General features: G+C 42.3%; 1 protein-coding gene across 1 annotated transcript in view; it reads left to right on the top strand.

Annotated features, from left to right (window-relative positions):
- The window catches only part of slc4a5a (solute carrier family 4 member 5a), a gene marked incomplete at its 3' end in the record, with an annotated part of 28,168 nt that overhangs the window by 599 nt on the left and 4,835 nt on the right, over positions 1-22,734 (top strand). The window contains exons 3-19 of the mRNA XM_084055700.1: positions 925-1,074; positions 4,107-4,205; positions 4,328-4,383; positions 7,202-7,359; positions 7,480-7,567; positions 9,893-10,047; positions 10,389-10,511; positions 11,326-11,500; positions 12,196-12,329; positions 14,869-15,140; positions 15,581-15,642; positions 15,989-16,180; positions 19,536-19,649; positions 20,433-20,594; positions 21,780-21,958; positions 22,196-22,268; positions 22,643-22,711. Of these exons, the coding sequence (XP_083911826.1) occupies positions 925-1,074; positions 4,107-4,205; positions 4,328-4,383; positions 7,202-7,359; positions 7,480-7,567; positions 9,893-10,047; positions 10,389-10,511; positions 11,326-11,500; positions 12,196-12,329; positions 14,869-15,140; positions 15,581-15,642; positions 15,989-16,180; positions 19,536-19,649; positions 20,433-20,594; positions 21,780-21,958; positions 22,196-22,268; positions 22,643-22,711 (2,261 nt within the window). The remainder of the gene's footprint in view (positions 1-924; positions 1,075-4,106; positions 4,206-4,327; positions 4,384-7,201; positions 7,360-7,479; positions 7,568-9,892; positions 10,048-10,388; positions 10,512-11,325; positions 11,501-12,195; positions 12,330-14,868; positions 15,141-15,580; positions 15,643-15,988; positions 16,181-19,535; positions 19,650-20,432; positions 20,595-21,779; positions 21,959-22,195; positions 22,269-22,642; positions 22,712-22,734) is intronic.

Here is a 22,734-nt window from a genome sequence, read left to right as displayed (position 1 = left end):
ATATTATCTTATTAAAGAAGGATTATATGCTCATACTGTCTTTAGGGCTATTGTATTTGTAAGGCCATTTGAAGACATTTTCACCGAATTAGAGCAGTACTTTCGAAGATAAAGTGGAGAGAATGACCAGTCATTAATCCGGTTCCAACCTATGCCATTACAGTTAAATTGAAGTCATGTAGCTGATGGTCCTTTCCTGAGAGTCTTTCTGTACATGTAAAACTATGGAGTAAGATTCAATATACAGAATGTACTAGGTCTGTGACTGTCTGTGATGGGTGTGGTATGTAGGCCACAAAAACATCCCAGATGAGACTGCTCACTCAGCATCAAACTTTCTTGGTTGGTCACATTGTTTTAGTACATGGTCACTGTAAAGTAAAGTTTTGCTTTAGTTTTTAATACAGACTCAGGTGTATAGCTGCTCACAGAGTGCTCTTTGAGTCACTGCAGGCAGTGCAACTCACGGATGTCATTGTGTTTTCTTGATTAGCTAAGGTTAGAAAATTCATGAGCCACTACTATTCCAATGTTTTAAGAAAATATATTTGGGTTGAAGGTTTCAAGTTGCTCTTTGACAGTGTCTGGGTTCCTTTTCATCACCAGGCAAGGTTTTTATTCAGACTTAAGGGAGGAATGATAATCCGATCTCTGAATTTGAAAAAGAAAACATAAAGCCTTTGTGACAACAAAGACAACTTTTGATGGAACATCTAATTACAGTACCCATGTTATTCTTTGCTATTGTACTATAGTACAAAAAAAAAACAAGAAAAGAACACTCATTTAAAGGACCACAATGGTAATACGCTCTCATGCTTTTTTGTGTTTGTCCTTTTGACAGATAGAAATACACTATATGGTCATGTATGTGAAATGTTGTCAATAAATACATAAAAAATCTATCAAATCTGTATTTTCCAGATGAGATCATCGAGCGGCAGATTCAGGAAGGCTTGATATCTCCAGACCTGAGAGAGCAGATCAGCTTTGTGCTGCTACGGAAACACAAACACCAGACCAAGAAGGGCATGCTCAACAGGGGGGGGAAATCCAGCGCCGCTTCCACTCCCAGTGAGTTTCAAATTTAAACAATAAACATTGTCACATAGTTTTTTTTTGTGACGTAATACGTACATACGTCACAAATGTAATTGTTTAGTTCAGTGGTACTCAAACCTTTTAATTTCATTAGGCCATGGACTCCCACAACTATTACCTCCTTTGGAGTCGCTTCAGGCAAGGCAGCTTCAGGCGCCTTACAGTGGCCTATAATGACTGCATGAGGCTGCTGCTGAGAGCTCCAAGAAGCTCCAGTGCAAGCCAGATGTTTGTTAGTGTTGGGGTACCCACCTGTGCTGCTGTGCTACGCAACCTTATGTATAGGTTTATGTGTAGAGCATCGGAGTCAGTAAATGACATAATCGCTGTCATAACAGACCCCACACGAAGCTCTGTCAGGTTCACCTCTAGATTGTGGAACCATTGGCGCACATGTCTGTATGTCAGAAACTGAACAATGTGAGCTATTTGCATTATTTTTATTTATTTTATTTTATTTTCTGTTTTTACTGTGTGGTGTTGTTTTCTTGTGATATGGATCCTCCTGGGTCTGAAATAAAGATTGAATTGAATTGAATATTAGCCTGGGATCCAGCTGATTCGCTCCGTTTTATCTCACAATACAGTGAGAAAAAGAAGTCTACCGAATGGAGCGAATCAGACCTGTCCATTTGGTGGTCCAACTCTGCATGTTTTCATTTCCTCCACTATGTCCCATAATGTCTTTTATTTTTTATTTATCTGAATCATTATATATCACGAATCTACTTTTTGGCAAATAAAGGGAACTAGAACTAGAGGTCAGATATCATGACCTCTAATAGCTTTGGTCCATAGCGTTAGAAGGAGTTCTCCTTAACGCTATGGTACATTCGATTCTTTCCACTTTTTGGTTACTCCACAGTGCCCTCTACAGATCTGGTCGATGGAATTTCCCTATTGACCAGATTCTTTCTTCCAGTGAAATATTTTCTTTTCTGTCCAAAAAGTGTATTTTAGACGTGAGGTGGGGGGCTCAGAGTGTTCCCACTTAGTAGAGTAGGCTTTCAACTCCATAAAACCGTCTTTGTTTTGGTGAGTAGCAAAAGTGTATTTTTTATTTTTGCTACAGACGAGAGGCTGTGCTACCGTGGTGCGAGGGGAAAGAACTGAAAGTACCATAGCGTTAAGGAGAACTCCTTCTAACGCTATGGACCAGGGCTAACCTCTAGTTATGTTTATCTGCAAGTTTGACAGCAGCAGAAGACTAACCCACCCACCACATAAACACAGCAGTTTTCTTCTGTGCATCCTCCAGTCTATTGTACATGCATTAGACATGAGTAAATCCCTTTTACTTGTGTTTCCTACAATTTGTCTTAGTATTATTTCAATAGATTTTCAGATAATAAAAAACATCTGAATTTCTGAAACTTTCAAGAAACTTTTCAGACAGAATGAGAATAGCGGATTTACAAGCTCAAAATGTGTAACATTGAGCCGTGTTGTGAGCATGTGGATTGGCTATTTTCACTATTAAATAGGGCTAAATGGATTCATAATGTATTGTTTGTACGTTTGAGTCCCGGGCAGACATCGTTTCACTGCTCCAGATAAATTGGAAGAGAGATGTGATTTTTGTTGTTGTTTGCTGGTTAGATATGGCTGTCATGGGCTCTAATGCAACGGAATGTTGGTGATGGATTATACAGCAGGCTATCAATACTTGAATCTTGGCGCTGATGGATATTATATCATTAGTGTGGAACTCAGGAAAAACACTTCATTGGTTATAATAAGTATGCACCAATTTAATGACCCTGCTAGACGACCATTTGTCAAAGCATACTCGCCATAGAGAGGTCAATATATTCAATCCCTATGTAGTACATGTACTACATACTGTTAGTACTCATTGAGTGTTTGTTCAGTAACTTGAGTCTCCATGTCTCTCCAGCTCTTTAATAAACAGAAAATGCATACTTAGACAGGATATAGATTAAACAAGTGAAATTGGAAGTGAGGACACAAAGAAGTTAACCGGCAAAACTTTCACTGGAACACTATAATTGAAGCTGATGAATGGGTACTCTCCCCTGATTGGCTGAAATGTTGTCACCTACCTGAAAATGCAGTTTATGTTTATTAAAGAGCTGGAGAAACAGGGGACCTCTGTTACTGAACAAACACTCACCCTACCTGCATCTACTAAACTAAACGCTACTCAACATGAGGCCCGCAGGTCACATGCTTAATTTTTTTGTGGCCCTTTATTGCCATAGCAATTGCCAATAAAAACATAGTTATTCTCTTTTCACTGAGGACAAATTATTAAATTACAACAAAGGCAAATCATCAACATTAATGATTAAAGAACAATTGTGCCTTCAATACTTTTATGGAGGAAAATAACAGGCCAGTGTGCCATCTTGGCCAGAGAAAATGAGCATTCTGAATATATTTACCATGCACTGATTTATTGCAACAGCAATCTGTCCACATTCTGTTCTGTTCACATTTTGTGAATGAAGCCTAATCATTATGTAACTTATCCTTTAATATCATGTCAATGTCCAACGTTGTTTGTTTGGCCTCATAGAGCAAAATATGGCAGTTTTCTGCGTGTTTCCTTAATTTAAGACTAGGCGTGTAATCTGTTACAAAACATTTTTTTTAACAGCAGTGAAATTAGTCACACATCCCTAATCCATGTGGCTTGAAACCCCCAAATAATATTTTAGGCTGGATTTTGCTGTGTGGCCCATGCGCAATGTTGAGTAGCAGATGGCCATTGAAGCTCTTTGTTGTCAGTTGAAACGTTTCTTTCCTATTTAAATACTATTCATGCCAAACTTCAGGTTGTAAAAACTACTTGCACATGTAAGATTTTGTGGTGGACTTTTAGTTTCTGATGTCAGAAGCAAAAGGAAAGCCGAAAGGAAAGCAAAAACTCAATCTCTGCCCTGTCGCTCTGAGTAATCACGTCATATGTGCTGCAATTCCCATTATGACATGAATGCAGCTCATCACTGCTTTGTTCTTGTGCGTTTCTCTGCCCCCATCAGCTCGAAGTCCTGCACAGTCCCGAGGTGGAGCAGGGGCCAACCGTTCCACTGAAGACCTCCGCATGAAACAGCAGCAGTCTGCTAGCTACGGTCGCCTGCGTGAGTGTCTGTCAGTTTGACTGACCTTTTGTGGATATGGAACAGAGGTTATATCATTTTGAAGCTGTGATCATGTAAATACAATGCAAATGAAAGTATTTCTGTGCTGTGTTTCCTTCCAGGTCATGCCCAGAGTAGAAGTATGAATGACATTGCTGATACTCCCGGCCCTGACCAGGTGACTGACATCAATCAATGGCCGGGTTCATTAAATAGTGGTCAAAATATGAACAATTTAATCATGTAGTGACACTATTTCTTCAGTATCTTTACAGTACTTAAGTATCGTTAACAACCATACTTCTCCTCACACATTAATAATAATAATAATAATCTATAGGGTTGTCCGATATTGGCTTTTTTACCGATAACCGATATACCGATATTGTCCAACTCTTAATTACCGATACCGATATCAACCGATACCGATATATGTGGGGATTACTGTGATTAGGGTAAGCTTAAATTTCATATCACACACACCATATACAGTAAAAACTCCTGTAACTTATTTATAAAGCAAAAAAATAAATAAATAAAAAATTCAAAAACCGATACCGATATTTTCCCGATATCGATTTTTATGCTAATATCGGCCGATAATATCGGGAGGCCGATAGTATCGGACATCCCTAATAATCTATCTATACATTTCTGACATCCATGTGTGTATGTGTATGTCTGTCCCGGGCTTCGTTCATTGGCCAACCCAACCCATCGGCCTCACGGTTTGGCCATGCATTGCATCACTTTTGTGCTGCGTGTCTGTCTGTCTGTCTGTCTGTCTGTCTGTCTGTCTGTCTGTCTGTCTGTCTGTCTGTCTGTCTGTCTGTCTGTCTGTCTGTCTGTCTGTCTGTTTGTTCTGGGCTTCCTTGATTGGCCCCAACCCATCGGCCTAAAGGATTAGCCCAAATTTGCATCACTTTTTTGCCACTACACCACTGTAAGTGGTAGCACCGTGCACAATTCCAGTCCAAAAGTCCATTCAAATACAGAGCAATGCACAAATGGTCTGTATCTGTATATCTGTCCGTCTGTCTGCGTTTCTCTCCAGTTATGCCCATGTCATCAAAGTGTCAGCGTTTTTGATGACATCAAATGTGTACCACATGAGGTACCTGGACAATCCGTGCAATGGGTGCTCTGACAACAAGTACAATATGTACAATGGGTCACGCTTTCCCAACGTACATGTTATTAGTACTGTGGTAACGGGTCTAACAACAGGTACAGCAAGTTCTCTGACAACACGTACAACACGTTTTGCATTACTTTGACTGAATTGTCAAACTCATTTTCCAGTTTGTCTTTAGGCTATCTGTATTCATGTCTCCCGGGAGGATAAAGAGGGGGTTGATGCCTTTGTTTTCCATTTGTCGCCTGTTATTGGCAAGATAACCTCTCACCAAGGGATTGTGCTGTATTGCATTTGTTGTCCAATGAAGCAGCGAGAAGCAGGGTTTTTATCTCTTTTTTTTGCCAGCACTCATCAATATCTCATTGTAGAATAGGTTACAGACAGTGATGGAAGCGGCATGTAGCTACATAATTCTCTCATTTGTAGGGAGGGTTCAATACAGTGCCATTAGGAGCTGTGGAAATGTAAGGACATGCCCTTGTTATCTGGGATTACAAAGCCACAAAACGAGACAGATAAGGTTTGTGTTGGAACAGGTCACGCTTAAATGTATTGCCAGAATGATTGTGAGAGGCAGCGTGCAAAAATAAGCGGGTTTCGCGTGAATGGGGATTTGATTTGGAGGACGCTGTGTAAATGGTTTAATTAAATGAAAGGGACAGTAGTCTGCCAGAACAAGCATCTCTCGAAAATACCTGTGATTGGTTCAGAGGCTGGGGATTGTAAGGATGTAATTATATGCCTTCTCCAGGTCACTTAACAATTGACAAGCAATTATTTTGAAGTGTGTGTGTATGATTAATTTTGTCTGTGTGTGAGTGAGTATGTATGTGCATGTGTATATACCTTTTACTGTATTTGTCCCTTTCTGTGTGTGAAAGAATATAGTCCGCACACTGGAATATGCTTTCACTGTTGTTCGCTTCTGCACTACACATGGTTTTAAATATTTTTGAATGTGTGTGCTTTTCTACCTGCAAAGTAAAATCCTAAGTGTACATTTATCCATCCCGGGCATCTTCCAAGTAGGCTAGTAGTATTTAACTGGTTCTGTAATTTAGGTTTCCTCAGTGTTCATTTATCCATTTCTAACTCTGAGAGTTTTCACATTTGCACACTCTCAGGGTTAAGGATTTTACTATGAGTTCATCTGTGTGGGGTTCCTACACACATGACACTTTGTATGGATCAATATGAAACCGGCATCGGGGAAACGTGTCACTGTCCCGTCCGTGTGCCTGCATGCCACCTCACATGTAGCAGCTGATACAGGCTGTGGATATCGACACTGAGCGTTCATTGATATTGAGCGCTATTGTACCGTTGTCCAATTTACACCACATCCATGTGTCACACAGGTCAGGCTAGTTGGGGGGAGAGCTTGATCAGCAAGAGAGAGAGGGGGAGAGGAGGATGAAGAGTGATCAGGGGAGGGAGAGAGAGAGGGAGTGAGAGAGACTATTTCACCCATGCAATAACCATTGCAAACCTGCCGCATTTTTTGCTTGTGTTCTATAAACATGCTTAGTAAGTGTAGTCCTGGCTGTTAGTTCCAGTTTACACCTTGTTTTGACTGTTTACGTTTCGATGGTCTGGGACCTACGCTGGTTTACTATCCAGCAGAACTCTCCCATATAAGATGGTGATGGTGAATTGACCATCACATGATATTCTCACAGACCAGTCCAGGACAGTCGCAGATTGTTCGGAAAACAGCTGAACTTCAATGTTCAATCATGGTTTAGCTAACTCGCCTGCCAGAACACGATCATTTACTTAGTCGGGGAGAAAGGTGAGATGCATTTGAACATTTGGACATGATCACATAACTTTGTGTCTCGCCGCTCTCTCGTTGCAGCTTAAGAACAAGTTCATGAAAAAGATACCCAGAGATGCCGAGGCCTCAAACGTGCTGGTGGGTGAAGTGGATTTCCTGGATAAGCCCTTTGTAGCATTTGTGCGTCTCTCTCAAGCCACTACGCTAGGAGGCCTGACCGAGGTCGCTGTGCCCACAAGGTACGGCCTCATTATTATTATGTGTCTGCCCTGACTATTATCTGTCTGTCGCCTCCGTCTAATGAGGTCATTTTCACAGACACACGTACTTGACCTTTGTTTTGTTCTCTGATGTGTCAGGTTCCTGTTTGTCCTACTGGGCCCCCAGGGAAAAGCTAAGTCTTATAATGAGATTGGACGAGCCATCGCAACCCTCATGGTCGATGATGTAAGTGGCCATCCTTATCTTCTTCTTCTTCTTTCATATCTTTTTTTTTCTTGAAGTGTTCCTCTTAAAGGGAGTGTAAGTGATTTTTTTTTGTTAAAATAAGTTTTAAATAGCTCTATATTCTGATAGTGATCATTGATATAGACTAGAGTGTTTTTTCAGTAACAGGGATCTCTCCGTCTCTCCAGCTCTTTAGTAAACAGAAAATGAATTTTCAGGTCGGGATACAAATGTTATCCAATCAGGAAAATTCATACAGGATACAGGATAAACAAGTAAAATTGGAAGTAATGGCATAAAGAAATGAGCAGAAATGAGCAGCATTGTTTTCCTTCTGTTTATTAAAGAGATGGAACAAACACTCTATATCAATGAATACTAGAATATAGTGCTTTAACCTTTTTACAAAAACCTTTTGTTTTTACCCAAGACATATCACTTACCCTGCATTGAAGACGTATGACATGATTGCACTGCAATCAATAATTAGAGTATGATTACCAAAAAACAAGATTAAAAGTAGCATAGTAGTAGCATCATTGCCTCTGTATTGTACCATGCCTCTGTATTTGTGCCTTCCGAATCTTGCTGCTCCTAGTATCCCTCAACTAATCAGGGAGGCTCCATGAACTTGAACTTGAAATGTGTTGACTGACCTGCCTGTCAATGTCAATCATGCATGTATGCATGACTGACAGGCTGTAGTGGTTCAGACTATGCAAAGACTTAACTTTGTTCAAAACGGTAGAAAGCCAGCATTCTCAAAATTGGACAAAATAAAAATAGAAGAACAGATAGAGTCAGGCAGGAAGGTATGATAGATCAAGAAATAAAACAAAATTGTAAATATTTAGACTGACACCCAGCTTTCTCTGTTTATGATTGACAGATACTGTTATTTTTCCATAATATCTTGACTTGTTACCTTGAAACATTAAAGTTACCTAGTAGTACTGGATCCCACAAGAAACGAGCTAAGCATGGTAGCATGCTCGTATCCAGCCAATGCAGATGAATGTAGAAAATAATACATAAATATATATTTTAAAAGTTATTTTCATTTATCTATGTATTTATCATTTATATTATAGTAGACAGCATCTTCCAAGTAGGCTAGTAGTATTTAACTGGTGCTGCAATTTAGGGTTAGGGTGAGGGTTAGTGTCACAGTGGTATCATGATTATTTAAAAAAAACAATTTTAAACACAGGTTTTGTCTCAGACAAATAAATAATTATGGAATATGCTAAACAAATGAGAAATATGTCAATGCACTGATGTTGAAGAAAGGTGAACCTGCTTATGCTTAGGACCATCAAATATTTCATGCAATTATATTGCGTGTTTAAACACTTTTAACCTGGCATCCTAATTTTGGGCATGACAATTTAGGCCTGTCATCATGCCACATCGGGCTCAGGGCTTAACCACATGACCCTATTCTGTGCAGTTCATAATGGCGGTGAACGTTCTGAAGAAATTAACTAAACTTACTGCAAAAATAGGGGAACATTGATAATTGGTGATTTGACGTACAACAAGTATTTTTTTGGAGGGGGCTTTTTCTGCCTTTCAGCACTGTATATTAGATAGTATACAGTAGTCTGACAGGAAATGGGGAGGGAGAGATGGGGTGACACGCAGCAAAAGGTTTGTCGGTATCGGGATTCAAACCCGCAACATGCTGTCAGGCTGCATCAGCAGCCTAGGTGCCCGGACCGTTACGCCAGCCGTCCAGGCCGTGCATCAAAGTTTATAGTGGAAGAATATTAGGGGTCCAGGGTAAGATCTTGTCATGGGGCCGAGAATTCCACACAGCTTCTCTTGTGTGAAAGTGAGATAATAATCCCCTCAGGGCTTCTAGACACATATCACCGCAAAACTGGCAGATTACCTAGTTTCAGGCTGATTCATCACACTGTCCTGCATCCTGTTTCGCTCCTGTCACAGTCACAATTGCTGCTGCTTATCTCTGGCAGAGGAGCCACTTAGAATTCCGAGCCTCATGTCAAGACTTCAATATTTATCACACAAAGGAATCTATAACTCATAAGGTCTTTTAGAGAACCTGGCAGGCATTTGGTATCTGTCACGCTGAATGTATTAACTGTGTCTTTCGAACAAAGTAATGGACAACCCCTGTACAGTCTGTACTCAAAAAGTCACTGGTGATTTTTACTATGTATGGGCTTTTTGCAGATCTTTTTGATTGCACTGATTCCTTCCTGTCCCTCGATTGATGCTCTCTCTTACACCCCTCCTACACACACATTACCCTCCAATAATGCTTCTCTCTCTCTCGGCTACTTCTCTATCAATCTCCAGCTCTTCAGTGATGTAGCATATAAGGCCAGAGATCGTGAGGATCTGATCGCGGGAATTGATGAGTTTTTGGACGAGGTGATCGTGCTTCCACCAGGAGAATGGGATCCCAAAATCCGCATCGAGCCTCCAAAGAAGGTCCCCTCAGCTGACAAAAGGTATGAAAAATCTTCAGCTGATGCAGTAATTCACCCAAAACCCATTTGTAGAAAGCCTTCTGTTTCTCCTGCATAATATGTAGTGTGTTCAAGTTCATTTCATTCAGTACATTTTATTCTTTTTACTTCATAATTGTTTTAATTAGGTGCTGTTTAATACAGGTATAAAGGGAAATAACTTGCCAAAAAAACGTTCTTCCCACTCAGACATATTTAATTTATATCTTCAGAAGTCATAACTCTTAAAACAACTGCAACATGTCGTAGCAAGTTTGAACCTTTAGCCAAAGAAAAACAAAAGACTAAACTGCATTCATATATCCCTGTATCTCTCTCCACAGGAAGTCTGTGTACTCTGTAAATGAGCAGGGCCTAATGAACGGTGCAGCTGGAGGAGCAGGAGATGGAGATGAGGAGATGCCTGTACCTCATGAACTGGGAGAGGAGTTGGCATTCACTGGGAGGTATAGGCTCAAAAACACTGGCGATTTAGGCTCCGATGTCCGAACCCATCTGTACTTGGCAGTGGAGAGGACATTTGTGTCTGTGATTTATGCTGGCAAAATAGGAAATTTACTTCAACTTTGATTTCAGCTATGTTTACCAAAAGGTGAGATCTGTGTCTGACCTGTATGACCAGTCTCCAAACCTACATTTGGCCAAACTCCTAAACTTCACCCAGCCGATGCCTGTAAATCTTTGCTGTGAATGTCAAAGAGTCATTTTAAATCTAATTGCCAATCGTATGAAGCAGTTTTATTTGTGTTTGATTAATTGCTTGGCACAGTGCAATCAATGGAACACCACCAAATGTGTTGTCTCTCTTTATCTGGCCTTGCAGGGAGACTCAAGGGAAATATATGAAAGGGGCATTTTTAAATGTTATTTCACCTTGGTTTGGAGGTGACTGAAATGGAGAAACAAATCAGGCTCTAAGAACTGAATAATTATTTGGCTGGAATCTATGAATTTTTAGTTGACTGGAGTTTTGATTGCCCACAAACTGTTTTAAACAAAGTGACTTTTTGATTATTTTTTAAACCATTCTGCTACATTTAGATGAGCCAGTGCACAGGCCAAGGGTTGATCAAAACAATCATGATTTGTGCACGGTCCTGTGTGTGTGTGTGTGTGTGTGTGTGTGTGTGTGTGTGTGTGTGTGTGTGTGTGTGTGTGTGTGTGTGTGTGCGTGCGTGCGTGCGTGCGTGCGTGCGTGCGTGCGTGCGTGCGTGCGTGCGTGCGTGCGTGCGTGCGTGCGTGCGTGCGTGCGTGAAACAGGTTCTGTGGTGGTCTGTGGCTGGACATTAAGAGGAAGGCGCCATGGTTTCTCAGTGATATCTACGAAGGTTTTCACATCCAGTCCATCTCTGCTGTTCTGTTCATCTACCTGGGCTGCATCACCAATGCCATCACCTTTGGAGGCCTGCTGGGAGACGCTACTGACAACTATCAGGTGAAGGAGCACATTTTCAACTGCAGCTGGCTTCATGCACCTGCACACTGCACTTTGGTTCATGTTAGGTTAGGTCCATTTTGAAAATCAGGCAGCCCCATGTACTGCAAATACTCGCACACGCATGTGCACTCAAACTTTCAAACTTGTCACACAATACAGTTTGCCATGATTTACAGGCAGGGGTCAAGCTGGGCATAGCGATTCATGTTCCACCTACTGTACCACACACACACACACACACACACACACACACACACACACACACACACACACACACACACACACACACACACACACACACACACACACACACACACACACACACACACACACACACACACATACATGCACAAATACAGAAGGGAATCACTTAAGTGGTGAGGTCTTTGATTGATCACATGTTGTCAACTTGGATACTGCACTTCCGTTAATGCATTCACACACACCGCCCACTTCTGTCTGTCTATCATTAATCTGAGTTCCCAGAAGTTCTCTATCATCATCATCATCATCATCATCATCTGTCTGTCTGTCTGTCTGTCTGTCTGTCTGTCTGTCTGTCTGTCTGTCTGTCTGTCTGTCTGTCTGCCTGTCTGTCTGTCTGCCTGTCTGTCTGTCTGTCTGTCTTTCCATTCCACAGAATCCTTTTCCATAACAGCTCATGTCCCCCCCTTTCTCTCTCTCTCTCTCAGGGTGTGATGGAGAGTTTCCTGGGTACTGCTCTGGCAGGGACAGTGTTCTGTGTGTTTGGCGGTCAGCCCCTCATCATCCTCAGCTCCACAGGACCCATCCTCATCTTTGAAAAGCTGCTCTACGAATTCAGCAAGTGAGCCTCATGAGCCCCTGAGACACAATAACCCACAGCTGTACACAGAACAGTTGGAATAGCAGCTAACTGCCGGTGGATGCTCTGTTTGTTATGGTGTCGTGTGGGAAATGGATATGACAGATTGAATTAAACGGATATCCACATACAGCTCTCAATACTTTATTTATATAGCAACATTTCAACCCAACAGGCATCTGCCTGATGAACATGCTGTTGGGTTGAAATGTTGCTAGTCAATGGGAGTATTGGAAGCTGTATTAGCTGGTGCGGATATCCATTTCCTTCAATCTTCACTTTCATCCTGCACCTATACAGTAGCTAACTGTGCATTACTGTATGTATGTATGTGGCAGAAACATCAACAAATCACTGTTGTTGTAGGGAAGTCATCGTTTGAAAATGCTGCAATACTGCATAGTTTTTTGGGGACATTTTATGCTTTATTTAGAGAGCAGAGTGTAGAGACAGGAAACCCAGAGAGGGAAGACGTGTAAGAGATGATGTGTTTGAACTTGGGTCCTTATGACTCATATGGTGTATAATAATAAGATATGGTCACTAATTGACTGCTCTATCAGGCACCAGTAAACATATATCTTACATATCTAATTGTGGGGGAATTAAACAAAATACAAATGATGTTCAGTGTTATAAATATGAGAGCCCAGTCCAACTATTTCATTAATAATGGGCTCAGGTTAGGTAAAACATTAAAAACAGCCAATGCCTAAGCTCTTTTTGGAATGCTTCTGCTCATCAGATATTCTTAGCATGCACGCTTTACCAGCATATTTAATATTGCTATGTATGAATTATGAATTACAGTATGTGCACCAGGTGGGTGAGACTTTCATGAATCACAGTCAAAAACTGTTTGCCTCTGCCACTGGCAACACCTGCGCCTGATTAGGGACAGGTTAAATACCCTGTAACCCTGGCAACCTTGGCCTTGACCATGCCCTGCGGTGACGTCATTGTTTTTCAAAAGAAATCAAAACTCCAAAGTGCTTTACAATATACATTACATTCACCCATTCGCACACCGACGGCGGAGGAAACCATGCAAGGCACTAACCAGCTCATGGCGAGCAGTTAGGTTTTCAGTGTCTTGCTCAAGGACACTTCGACACTCGCCTATGGGGGGGATCCAGTGATCAAACTAGGAACCTTCCGATTCCAAAGTGGCCGCTCTACCGTGAGCCGCTGCCGCCCCCAGAAGTGGACTGACACAAATCAACAAGTATAGGTCATTAAATGACCCCGAAGTAATAGGGCCATGAAGTGACAAGCTGAACATAAGTATGGTCCGCAACCTATGGATCCAATTTGGATCCAACTTTCAGAGTTTAAATTAGCACTCTGGATTGTGTAGTGTGTTTGATTTACTCTGTGGCTGCCTCAACCTGTGACCTGGAGAGATTGCCTTCTATTTCAGCCACATTGGGTCTGACCGGGGCGGTCTGTGTCTGCTCTGGGCTTTATGGAGCACTTCTATTTCACAGACATTCATGAGAGTGGTCTGCTGAATGCCTGTGACCTTATTTGTCACTTTCACAATACAGTTTGTCATGATTTCATTTTACAGGCAGGGGTCGAGCTGGGGATAACGATTCATGTTCCACCTACTACGCACGCACGCACGCACGCACGCACGCACGCACGCACGCACGCACGCACGCACGCACGCGCACACACACACACACACACACACACACACACACACACACACACACACACACACACACACACACACACACACACACTCATACATCCATCTCTCCACCCAAAGATGACACACATCCGCTTTAACCTGTGATGTTTTGTGAGCTTGTAGGTGCGCTATTTTCACACAAATGAATCAGATTATATTTTGAAAATGTTTGGCCTTTAATAACATGCCCAAATTAGGGACGTCAGGGATAATGTGGTAAAAGTTCAAGACTGTCCCATTGTGAAGTAAGGTCTGCTGCCATGGCATGAAGCACAATGAATGGTAACAACTGACAAACAAACTACTCATGTAATGCATTCTTACAGTACAGTATGTCTGTCTTGCCTCAGTGTAGTTTATACTCTGATGAATGAGCATTAGCTCCAAAAAGTGGCAGTTTTGTGCCATTCATTTAATCCACTAATTGAGTTTGCCTTCCAGAATGTACGCGTATTTTTAGAACATATTAAATGGTCTCATCAAAATTGTATTATGAACACACTGAATATGTCATAAATGAACCATGTAGTGAAGCCATGGAGAGGACAGTCAATCAGTTACTGTACTGTCTGCTGAGCATATTTATGGCACCCTAACCATACCCGATAATTACATACCCGATTAATCATACATGCTGTTTTTATTAGACATAATACTTTAGTGAGACATGAAACTGCAACACAGGTCTCCAACCAGAACTAAACAGGGGATGTTCGGATTATGTGGTCATCGCACTACCAACACTATCAACCTACCTCCGGTGTATGGTGTCTTGTCTTGTCTTACCTTATCATATCTTGAGTCTCTTTCTGACCTCTAACCCAGGAACAATAGCATCGACTACATGGAGTTGCGATTGTGGATCGGCATGCACTCCTGCCTGCAGTGCTTTATTTTGGTGGCATGCGACGCCAGCTACGTCATCAAGTACATGACGCGATTCACAGAGGAGGGCTTCTCCAGCCTCATCTCCTTCATCTTCATCTCCGACGCCATCAAAAAGATGGTGGGCTCCTTCAAGTATTACCCCATCAACACTGACTTTAAGCCAGACTATGTCACGGCCTACAAGTGTGAATGCCTGGCCCCAAGCCCACGTGAGTTCAACCCTCGTCTGACGGATGGATGGATGGGTGGATGGATGGGTGGATGACTAGCTAGAAAGAGAGATGGACAGACAGATAGTTAGTCAGATAGAATGTAGATCAATTGTAGATGCAGTTCATTCAAATGGCATGTTTTGGTTTCAACAGAAGAAAAATTATGACATTGAGTTCTGTAACTGATTTGTCTTCTGTTTTTGCTTTCACCGCACGACAAACACTGACTGCTTTTTCCCCCCGAGTGAGTATATCTTACTTGTTATGCATGGGACTCAGTGTGCTTTTTGTAGTGTCAGAGTCCAGCTGTTGAATTCTCATTATGTAACTAATGTCTGTTTCCATTTCTCTTTCCTGTTTTGTTTTTCACTGCCCTTTTCTATCCCATCATTTTCTATTTTGTTCCTGTCTCTATCTTCAATCTAATGTATAAACAGTGGCTTCAATGATCTTCAATGGTTTAGTTCCAGTTCCAGATAACAGCTCTGCTGTCTTTGGGGTAAGTGCTTGTTTTTATTATTTGCCGTAAGCTACCATTATGCTCCAAAGAGTCATAAAAGATTCATATTTTAGTTCAATGTGTATAATAGATTTTACTGGCTTTTAGTTTGTCACTGCGCTAAACATATATCACTGGTAATAGACTGTTTGTTTATAGATAGCCAGTGGAGATACATTACAGTATGTGAAAAAGAAGGCTAATTTGCTCTCCTTTGTTCACATTTATGTATTTCTAGTTCTTTCTCACCTTCTTATAACTCTTCTTCTTGAATATAAACCTCCTTTATTTGTACCCCTATCTCCTCCCGTTCTCTGTCCTGTGTCCTTGTTCTCTCTCTTGCCAGTTGGATTTTACAGCACTGGACTGGAGCCAACTGAGTAAGAAGGAGTGTGTGAAGTATGGAGGCTCCCTGGTGGGAAAGACCTGCAAATATGTCCCTGACCTGGCTCTCATGTCCTTCATCCTGTTCTTTGGCACATACTCCATGACTGTCTCCCTCAAGAAGTTTAAATTCAGCCCTTACTTCCCCACCAAGGTGAGCTGATCAATGGACAACATATGGTCCAATATGGCTTTTGAATAATTTCTAATCCGACTGATCCTTTCAACGAACAGCACTTTGCAAATGTGTTATAAGTAACTAGAGTTTCGGGGGGCTACGCCCCCCTCAACCCCAGCCGCGCACGGGGCCCAGCCGTGTGTATATTGGGGGACCCAAATCGCCGGAGTGAAACTGTGGAAAAATGTTTTTGAAAAAGGAAAAAATTTGAAGAAATAATATTTGTTATGTTTCAGGGGGTCCACAGGGGGTCCGCGGACCCCCTGATGGTCCACTGACCCCCTGTGGAGTGTTGGGACGCGCGGGGACACCCCTGGAACATTGCGGACCATTTCGGTGTTTTTTTTTTTTTCATGAAGGTGGTTGCTTGTTTCTGGCGCAGGCTGTGCAAACCTGGCAACCCAGCGCATGCTGCCGCACGTTTAAGTGGCGTAGCGTCATGAGGGTCAGTGGGGCCGTGGCTCGGTCAGTGACGACCCTGTAGTGCGGATGATATGTGGCATAGAGGGGCAGATTGTAAATCCACAGAGGAAACATCCGTGGGCTACCATTGGTTCAGCGATGTGTGCGGTCGCCCTGCGGCCCCTCCTCCTCCACCAATGTGCAGTATTGAGAGCCCTGACGTCACAACAATTGGAGCGATGGGCACTGCACTGTGGTTGGTTAGGGTACACCTAGGGCCCAGGTAGAACCCAGTTAAAGCCTGCATGGGCAAACCCAGTTAGGACCCGCCTTGGTCCCACATAAACATGGCTAGTTGGGGCCCACCTAAGGGCCAGGTAGAAGCTACTTATAGCCTGCATGGGCATCGCAGTTGGGACTGAAGTGGATGCCGCTGACATTGCTGACATGGGGTCCATATGGTTTAGCCCACCTTGAAACCATATGGGAACTACGCTGGCATGCTGGCTGTAATGCAAACGCTGCATCATACCTGCAGTGTGTAGTTTGATGTTGTGTGTGTAGCAGATATACCTGCAGTGTGTAGATCAATGTCCATAGGAAAGTCAATGCCCAGCAGTGTTTTTTTTCCCCAGCAGAGTTTCTAGTGTCTCTGTGTCTCTCTGGAAGAGGTTGCACATGAACTCTGCAGCCGCACTGAGGCGCTCCAACACAAACACTCTGACATTAAGCTGCTTCACACAACAAACATCAGCACCACGCTGCTGTTTGTCCAAAAGACACAATATCTGCTCTCCCACCAACGTCATGTGTTCATTTTTCGACAGCCGTACAGACTCCTTTTGACACATTTTACGTCGTTTATCCAGCTCTCACTGACTCTCCACATCGGGCTGTTATTTTGCTGCGATCAAGTCAACGATGTGAGAGATTAGCTATCACAGACGGACGGACAGGGGGTGAAACATAGTGTTGCGCCATGCCTTTCGGCCTGGCGGAGACAATAAAAAACCGAAAGTAAAGGAAATGGGCATTTCTGCAACAGAAGTAGTCAATAAACTATGCTATGAAAACATGGGCCACATTGGCAAAGAATGTAAGAAAGAGGCAATCATGTAGAAAATAGCCGATCTCCAAGCTTACAAAGCCTCTGAACGTGAGGCGTTTCGAGCTTGTAGATCGGCTATTTTCACAATATTTACTTGTGGAACGGAGTCAAACAGAATGGGGGGGTCCCAGATCAAGTACGTGTATTTGGGGGGGGGGGGGGGGGGGGCGGCGTGAAAGGGTTGATAAACACTGCTGTAATCGGAGCGAAATTATCTGAAATTACTACATGACCATAATGCAGCCTAACATGCGTTGCAGGGGGCGGTCCTGCCATTACGTTAGTTACTGTAGTTGCTGTGGAGCGACATAGTTCTCCAGAAGACACACACAAACATACACCATCTGCAATGGACGAACTGAGCAGCAATATAGACATTCAGCACACGAACGTGCATTGTTGACAAAGTGATTGCACAGCCGCTGCAGGCATGACAACCAGGTTAGCGTTAGCGACATGGCAGCTATCACAGCGCCCTGTCCGTCGTGCTGCAACTGCCTGTGATGGCTACAGCAGTAACAGCAAGCTGTCTGCGATGCCATTGTCTGGAGACTGCTCTTAGCGTGACACGACCAATGAGAGTGAGCGCTGTAGTTGTTGCTAAGATACGGTGGCGTCTCTGCCCCATAGCTTGTAGATCTCTCACACATGATTGGCGTAGGCTGCGTTGCCAGGTCTGACTTTGTGTCTAAGCAATGGTCGGCTGATTTTGGCGCGCCTTTGGGCTCGTTTGCATTGTGCGCACGGCAGCGCTTGTTTAGCGTACGTCAGCGCGACGTGGCAACGGACGTGGCAACGTGAAAGGTGATTGGCTGGTGAAAAGAAACACCCGACGTTACACCAGAAATGGTGCCTGGAGAAAATGGTGACCAAAAAAAAAGTTTGGAAAAAAAGGAAAAAAACCCCGCAGCGGCTGCGTGCTGTTGTGGTGATGAGGTCGTGCGCACGGTAAACGGTACGAAGCTGCCTCCCCTTCCGTTTTGTCCGACATTTGGTGAGTAGAATTAATTATGTTGCGCGGTGGAAAAGGTGTACTGAGCAGTGAGATGTCCCCTACGCGAGGCCTAAATTCAGCGCGGCCGGCGTGGCGAGTCAGTTGGCGACATGTGGTCTGGCGGTGCGTTGTTTAGTCGATAACAGAGCTGTGGGGTGTGGACACCGAGGGTGCGGAAGTTGGTCGCCATTTATATAGTTAGATATTGCATAAATAAGCCATTAAAAAATGTTTTTATATTCAGCATAATCTATATAATAATAATATTATTGTTTTCTTAACTTTTAATTTGTATAATTTGATTCTGAGAGCATGCAACAAATTAAGTTGTGCTTTTTCAGTTTTTCACAGGTAGATAGATGTTTTCGCATCACTCTCCATCCCTTCCTATCCCAGTCTTGTTTGCGTCCATCCTCTCTTGTTCTATATATCGTCAAACCCCCTGTCCAGTCAACAATGTTCCTTCCCCATGGCTCTGTTAGTGGTGATGTGGTTAACACCTCTGCAGCCACATCCAGATCCTGTAACATGGAGTGGAGTGGACTGTCCACTCTGGAACAGTGTTCCTCCTCAGATCTTCAGCAATAACTGTTTAGGTCTCCTCAAATATCTGACACTACAGGCTGCTCACATAACCAGAATCCTGTCTCGTCACATGAACTGACAGGGAGAAAATAAGCCCTCTATCACTCCACACCGAGGCTATTTGACACACTCTGGCTCCACTTTTGATTCTGAGGAGGAAATAGAATGACATTTGGTGGTTGTCATTTTAATTGTTTTTTTCCCTCCTCTCTCTCTCTCTCTCTCTCTCTCTCTCTGATCAGATCAGGAAACTTATAAGTGACTTCTCTATCTTCATGTCCATCATGACATTTGTGGGGCTGGACATGTTGGTTGGTCTAGCAACTCCCAAACTAATCGTTCCCACAGAATTAAGGGTACACTTCAGTTTTAAATATTTGTTATAATTTTGTCAACCGCAGACATAATAAACTACTTACTAGCCTTTGGAAAAGTACAAATTGTTTGAGCGTTTTCTGTTATTATGTACTGTAGTAAGAATGTTTGTGAGTGTGAGATTCTTTGGCTTTTACTTTGGCTTTTCATTTTTTTGTTTATAGATTTTACTGCTATATTTCCATCATGTCTTGTTTTTAGTGCCACTTGTAAACCATTTGGAACGGTGATCTATAAAGGTTTATCTAAGCAATAAAACATTGCACGGCTGTGCAAGCCTTGACCAATAATGACGATAAAGAATGATCTCAAGAGTTTTATTGATTTTATAAAACACTTAACAAACATGGCAACATGAAAATCAAAGACATATTCCAATTCATACATTAACAATTTCTATACAAAAATACATTTCAAAAGAAAATAGTTGCTATCCCCTGTAACTACATGGAAGTTCCAAATGTTTAAGCTTGCCATTGTAAATGTGAAATTAATCAATATTGAGCAACTGTATGGCCTATTTCTCGCCTAAAATGTTACCAGAAACTCTTTCTGTTGGACTGTACAGGTGAAACAGAGATTGTTTACAGACAATCCGCCATTGTTCTTTTAGTATTGTTCATGGCTGTGGAGTAATTTAGAATTGTATAAAGGCAGACGTCTTAGCCATGGTATAGTTATCATACCACACCTATCAGCCAGTCAGATGAGTGATTTGACTAAGCCATTTTAAAATGTTATTTATTGTTGTGTACCCTTTATAGCCAACTCGGCCGGGCCGCGGCTGGCTGATAATGCCATTTGGTAAGAACCCATGGTGGGTATACGTGGCTAGTTTCGTCCCTGCTCTCCTCGTCACCATCCTCATCTTCATGGACCAGCAGATCAGTGCTGTCATTGTCAACCGAAAGGAGAACAAACTCAAGGTAAGGCTGTAATACTGTGTTGATGACATAATGATTAAGCCATTTGCCTACGGACAGCTTGTGTCCCAAGCTGACCTAAGATCAACATTTTATATGAGCTGGTGTGCACTTTCTTTGCCTTGGTGTACACAAATTAGACATGCTGTCCACAAACCTGAGCTCATCTCTAATCAAACTGGCCAAAAGGATAAACAAAACACCAGAGATTACCAGTTGGGGTTAACTTCTGTGTTCAGCCAATTCTCAATGGAGAGTTTAAGTAACTGTGGCACGTTAGCATTGTTTCCATGTCATGCTACTGGTGCATGATCTTCTTCACAACCTTCACAAAGACTGCAATTATGCACAACACAGCACCGGATGCCAAGAAGCACAAACCAGCTATAAGAATAGATTGCTGCTGGAGAATTCTCTTTGTAATAATGGGGTAATCATACAGCCAGGCTATGACTACTCATGTGAAATTATGCCAGTGATGAAATTGGTCCTCAGTTTCTGGGCTTCCACTGCTAATACAGCTGCAATCTGGAACTCATTTTAATTAATTAAATAGTTGTTTTAACCAATCTGCATGGTAGAGTATATTAATACAATATAATTATCCCATCTGCAGTGGTTGGAGGTGGTCTCCCTACCCTTCCATTGACAAATGTGGACCCTAGGATGCCTTCTAGTTAACAGGTAGTACTGCCTGAAGCTCATAAGTGCAATATCTCCCATGTTCAAGCTGGGATTGCCTCTTGATGAGCAATAGACATGGTCTCTCAAGCAGGAGGCATAGGTTCAAATTCTGGATAGGAAATAAAAGTTACGGATTGCAGCTTTAACAAAATATGTGCACATCTAATAAAAGACACCATTAATAAATGCCATTACCTTAAAAAATATATAATAATAAAAAGATAATTGTGCCTTTCACAAAATACAGTTATCACATTCACGTTTTTACTAGTTTGGGTGTAAACATTGTGGCTAGACATACAGTATGTGTTGTCTTTAATATGGTGCATTGTTTGATGCAAAATAGACCCAGTGATGTACAGTACAGTACAGTACAGTACAGTACAGTACAGTACAGTACAGTACAGTACAGTACAGTACAGTACAGTACAGATATACTCAGCACAATGAATAGGTCTCTTTTATACCAATCAAACTGTTTGATATTGATCTTTCCCTGAGCAGAAAGGCTGTGGTTACCATCTGGATCTGTTCTGGGTGGGGGTTCTGATGGCAGTCTGTTCCTTCATGGGTTTGCCCTGGTACGTAGCAGCCACTGTTATCTCCATCGCTCACATCGACTCTCTGAAGATGGAGAGCGAGTCCAGCGCCCCTGGAGAGGCGCCCCAGTTCCTTGGGGTCAGGTCAGTCAACAGAACACAACATGGAAGTATATCCAAATGAGGGCTAATTTAGCAACCTCATGTTTTATTTTAATTACATTGAAAATACAGTTTTATGACAACAATTAAACTCAAGAGATTTGATGTACTTGAAATTGTTACAATTGAATTATGTTTCAATTCATTCCCCTTCTCTGTCTATATGCTGGGGTTGTCTCTCTCTCTCTCTCTCTCTCTCTCTCTCTCTCCAATACATAGAGAGCAGAGGATGACAGGCATTTTGGTTTTTGTTCTGACTGGAGTCTCCATCTTCATGGCACCCATACTCCAGGTAGGGACACATAGCAATAATAATTATTATTATTAGTCCCCACTCATTTGCAGTATTTTTCTCACTGTACAATAGCACATACAGGGAGATATTGTCCTCTACATTTACTCATCATAACTATTAGGAGCAGTGGACACTTTAATACAGCCCCCAGGCCCAGGGAGCAGTTACGTGTCTTGATCAGGGACACTTCGACATAGTCTGGGTGGACCTGGCAGTCTAATAGGGGACAATTATTTTTGTCAAGATACCAAATTACAGGTTACTTGTCCTTATTACAATTGTGGTCTAAGAGGTTACGGTTTCACTTCATCAGCCTAAGGACACTTTAAAAAAATCATCATCTTGATTAGATTTCCATTCCTTTGTTCTAGTACATCCCGATGCCAGTGCTGTATGGTGTCTTTCTATATATGGGCGTGGCTTCACTCAGTGGCATCCAGGTACAGTATGCTTCGTCATCAGC

This window comes from Gymnoscopelus microlampas, assembly GCF_963454915.1.
Source record: "Gymnoscopelus microlampas genome assembly, chromosome: 4".
In the NCBI taxonomy this organism is placed as follows: domain Eukaryota; kingdom Metazoa; phylum Chordata; class Actinopteri; order Myctophiformes; family Myctophidae; genus Gymnoscopelus; species Gymnoscopelus microlampas.
Note: the sequence above shows the minus strand (reverse complement) of the source record. Positions and strands in the feature narration are given on the sequence as shown.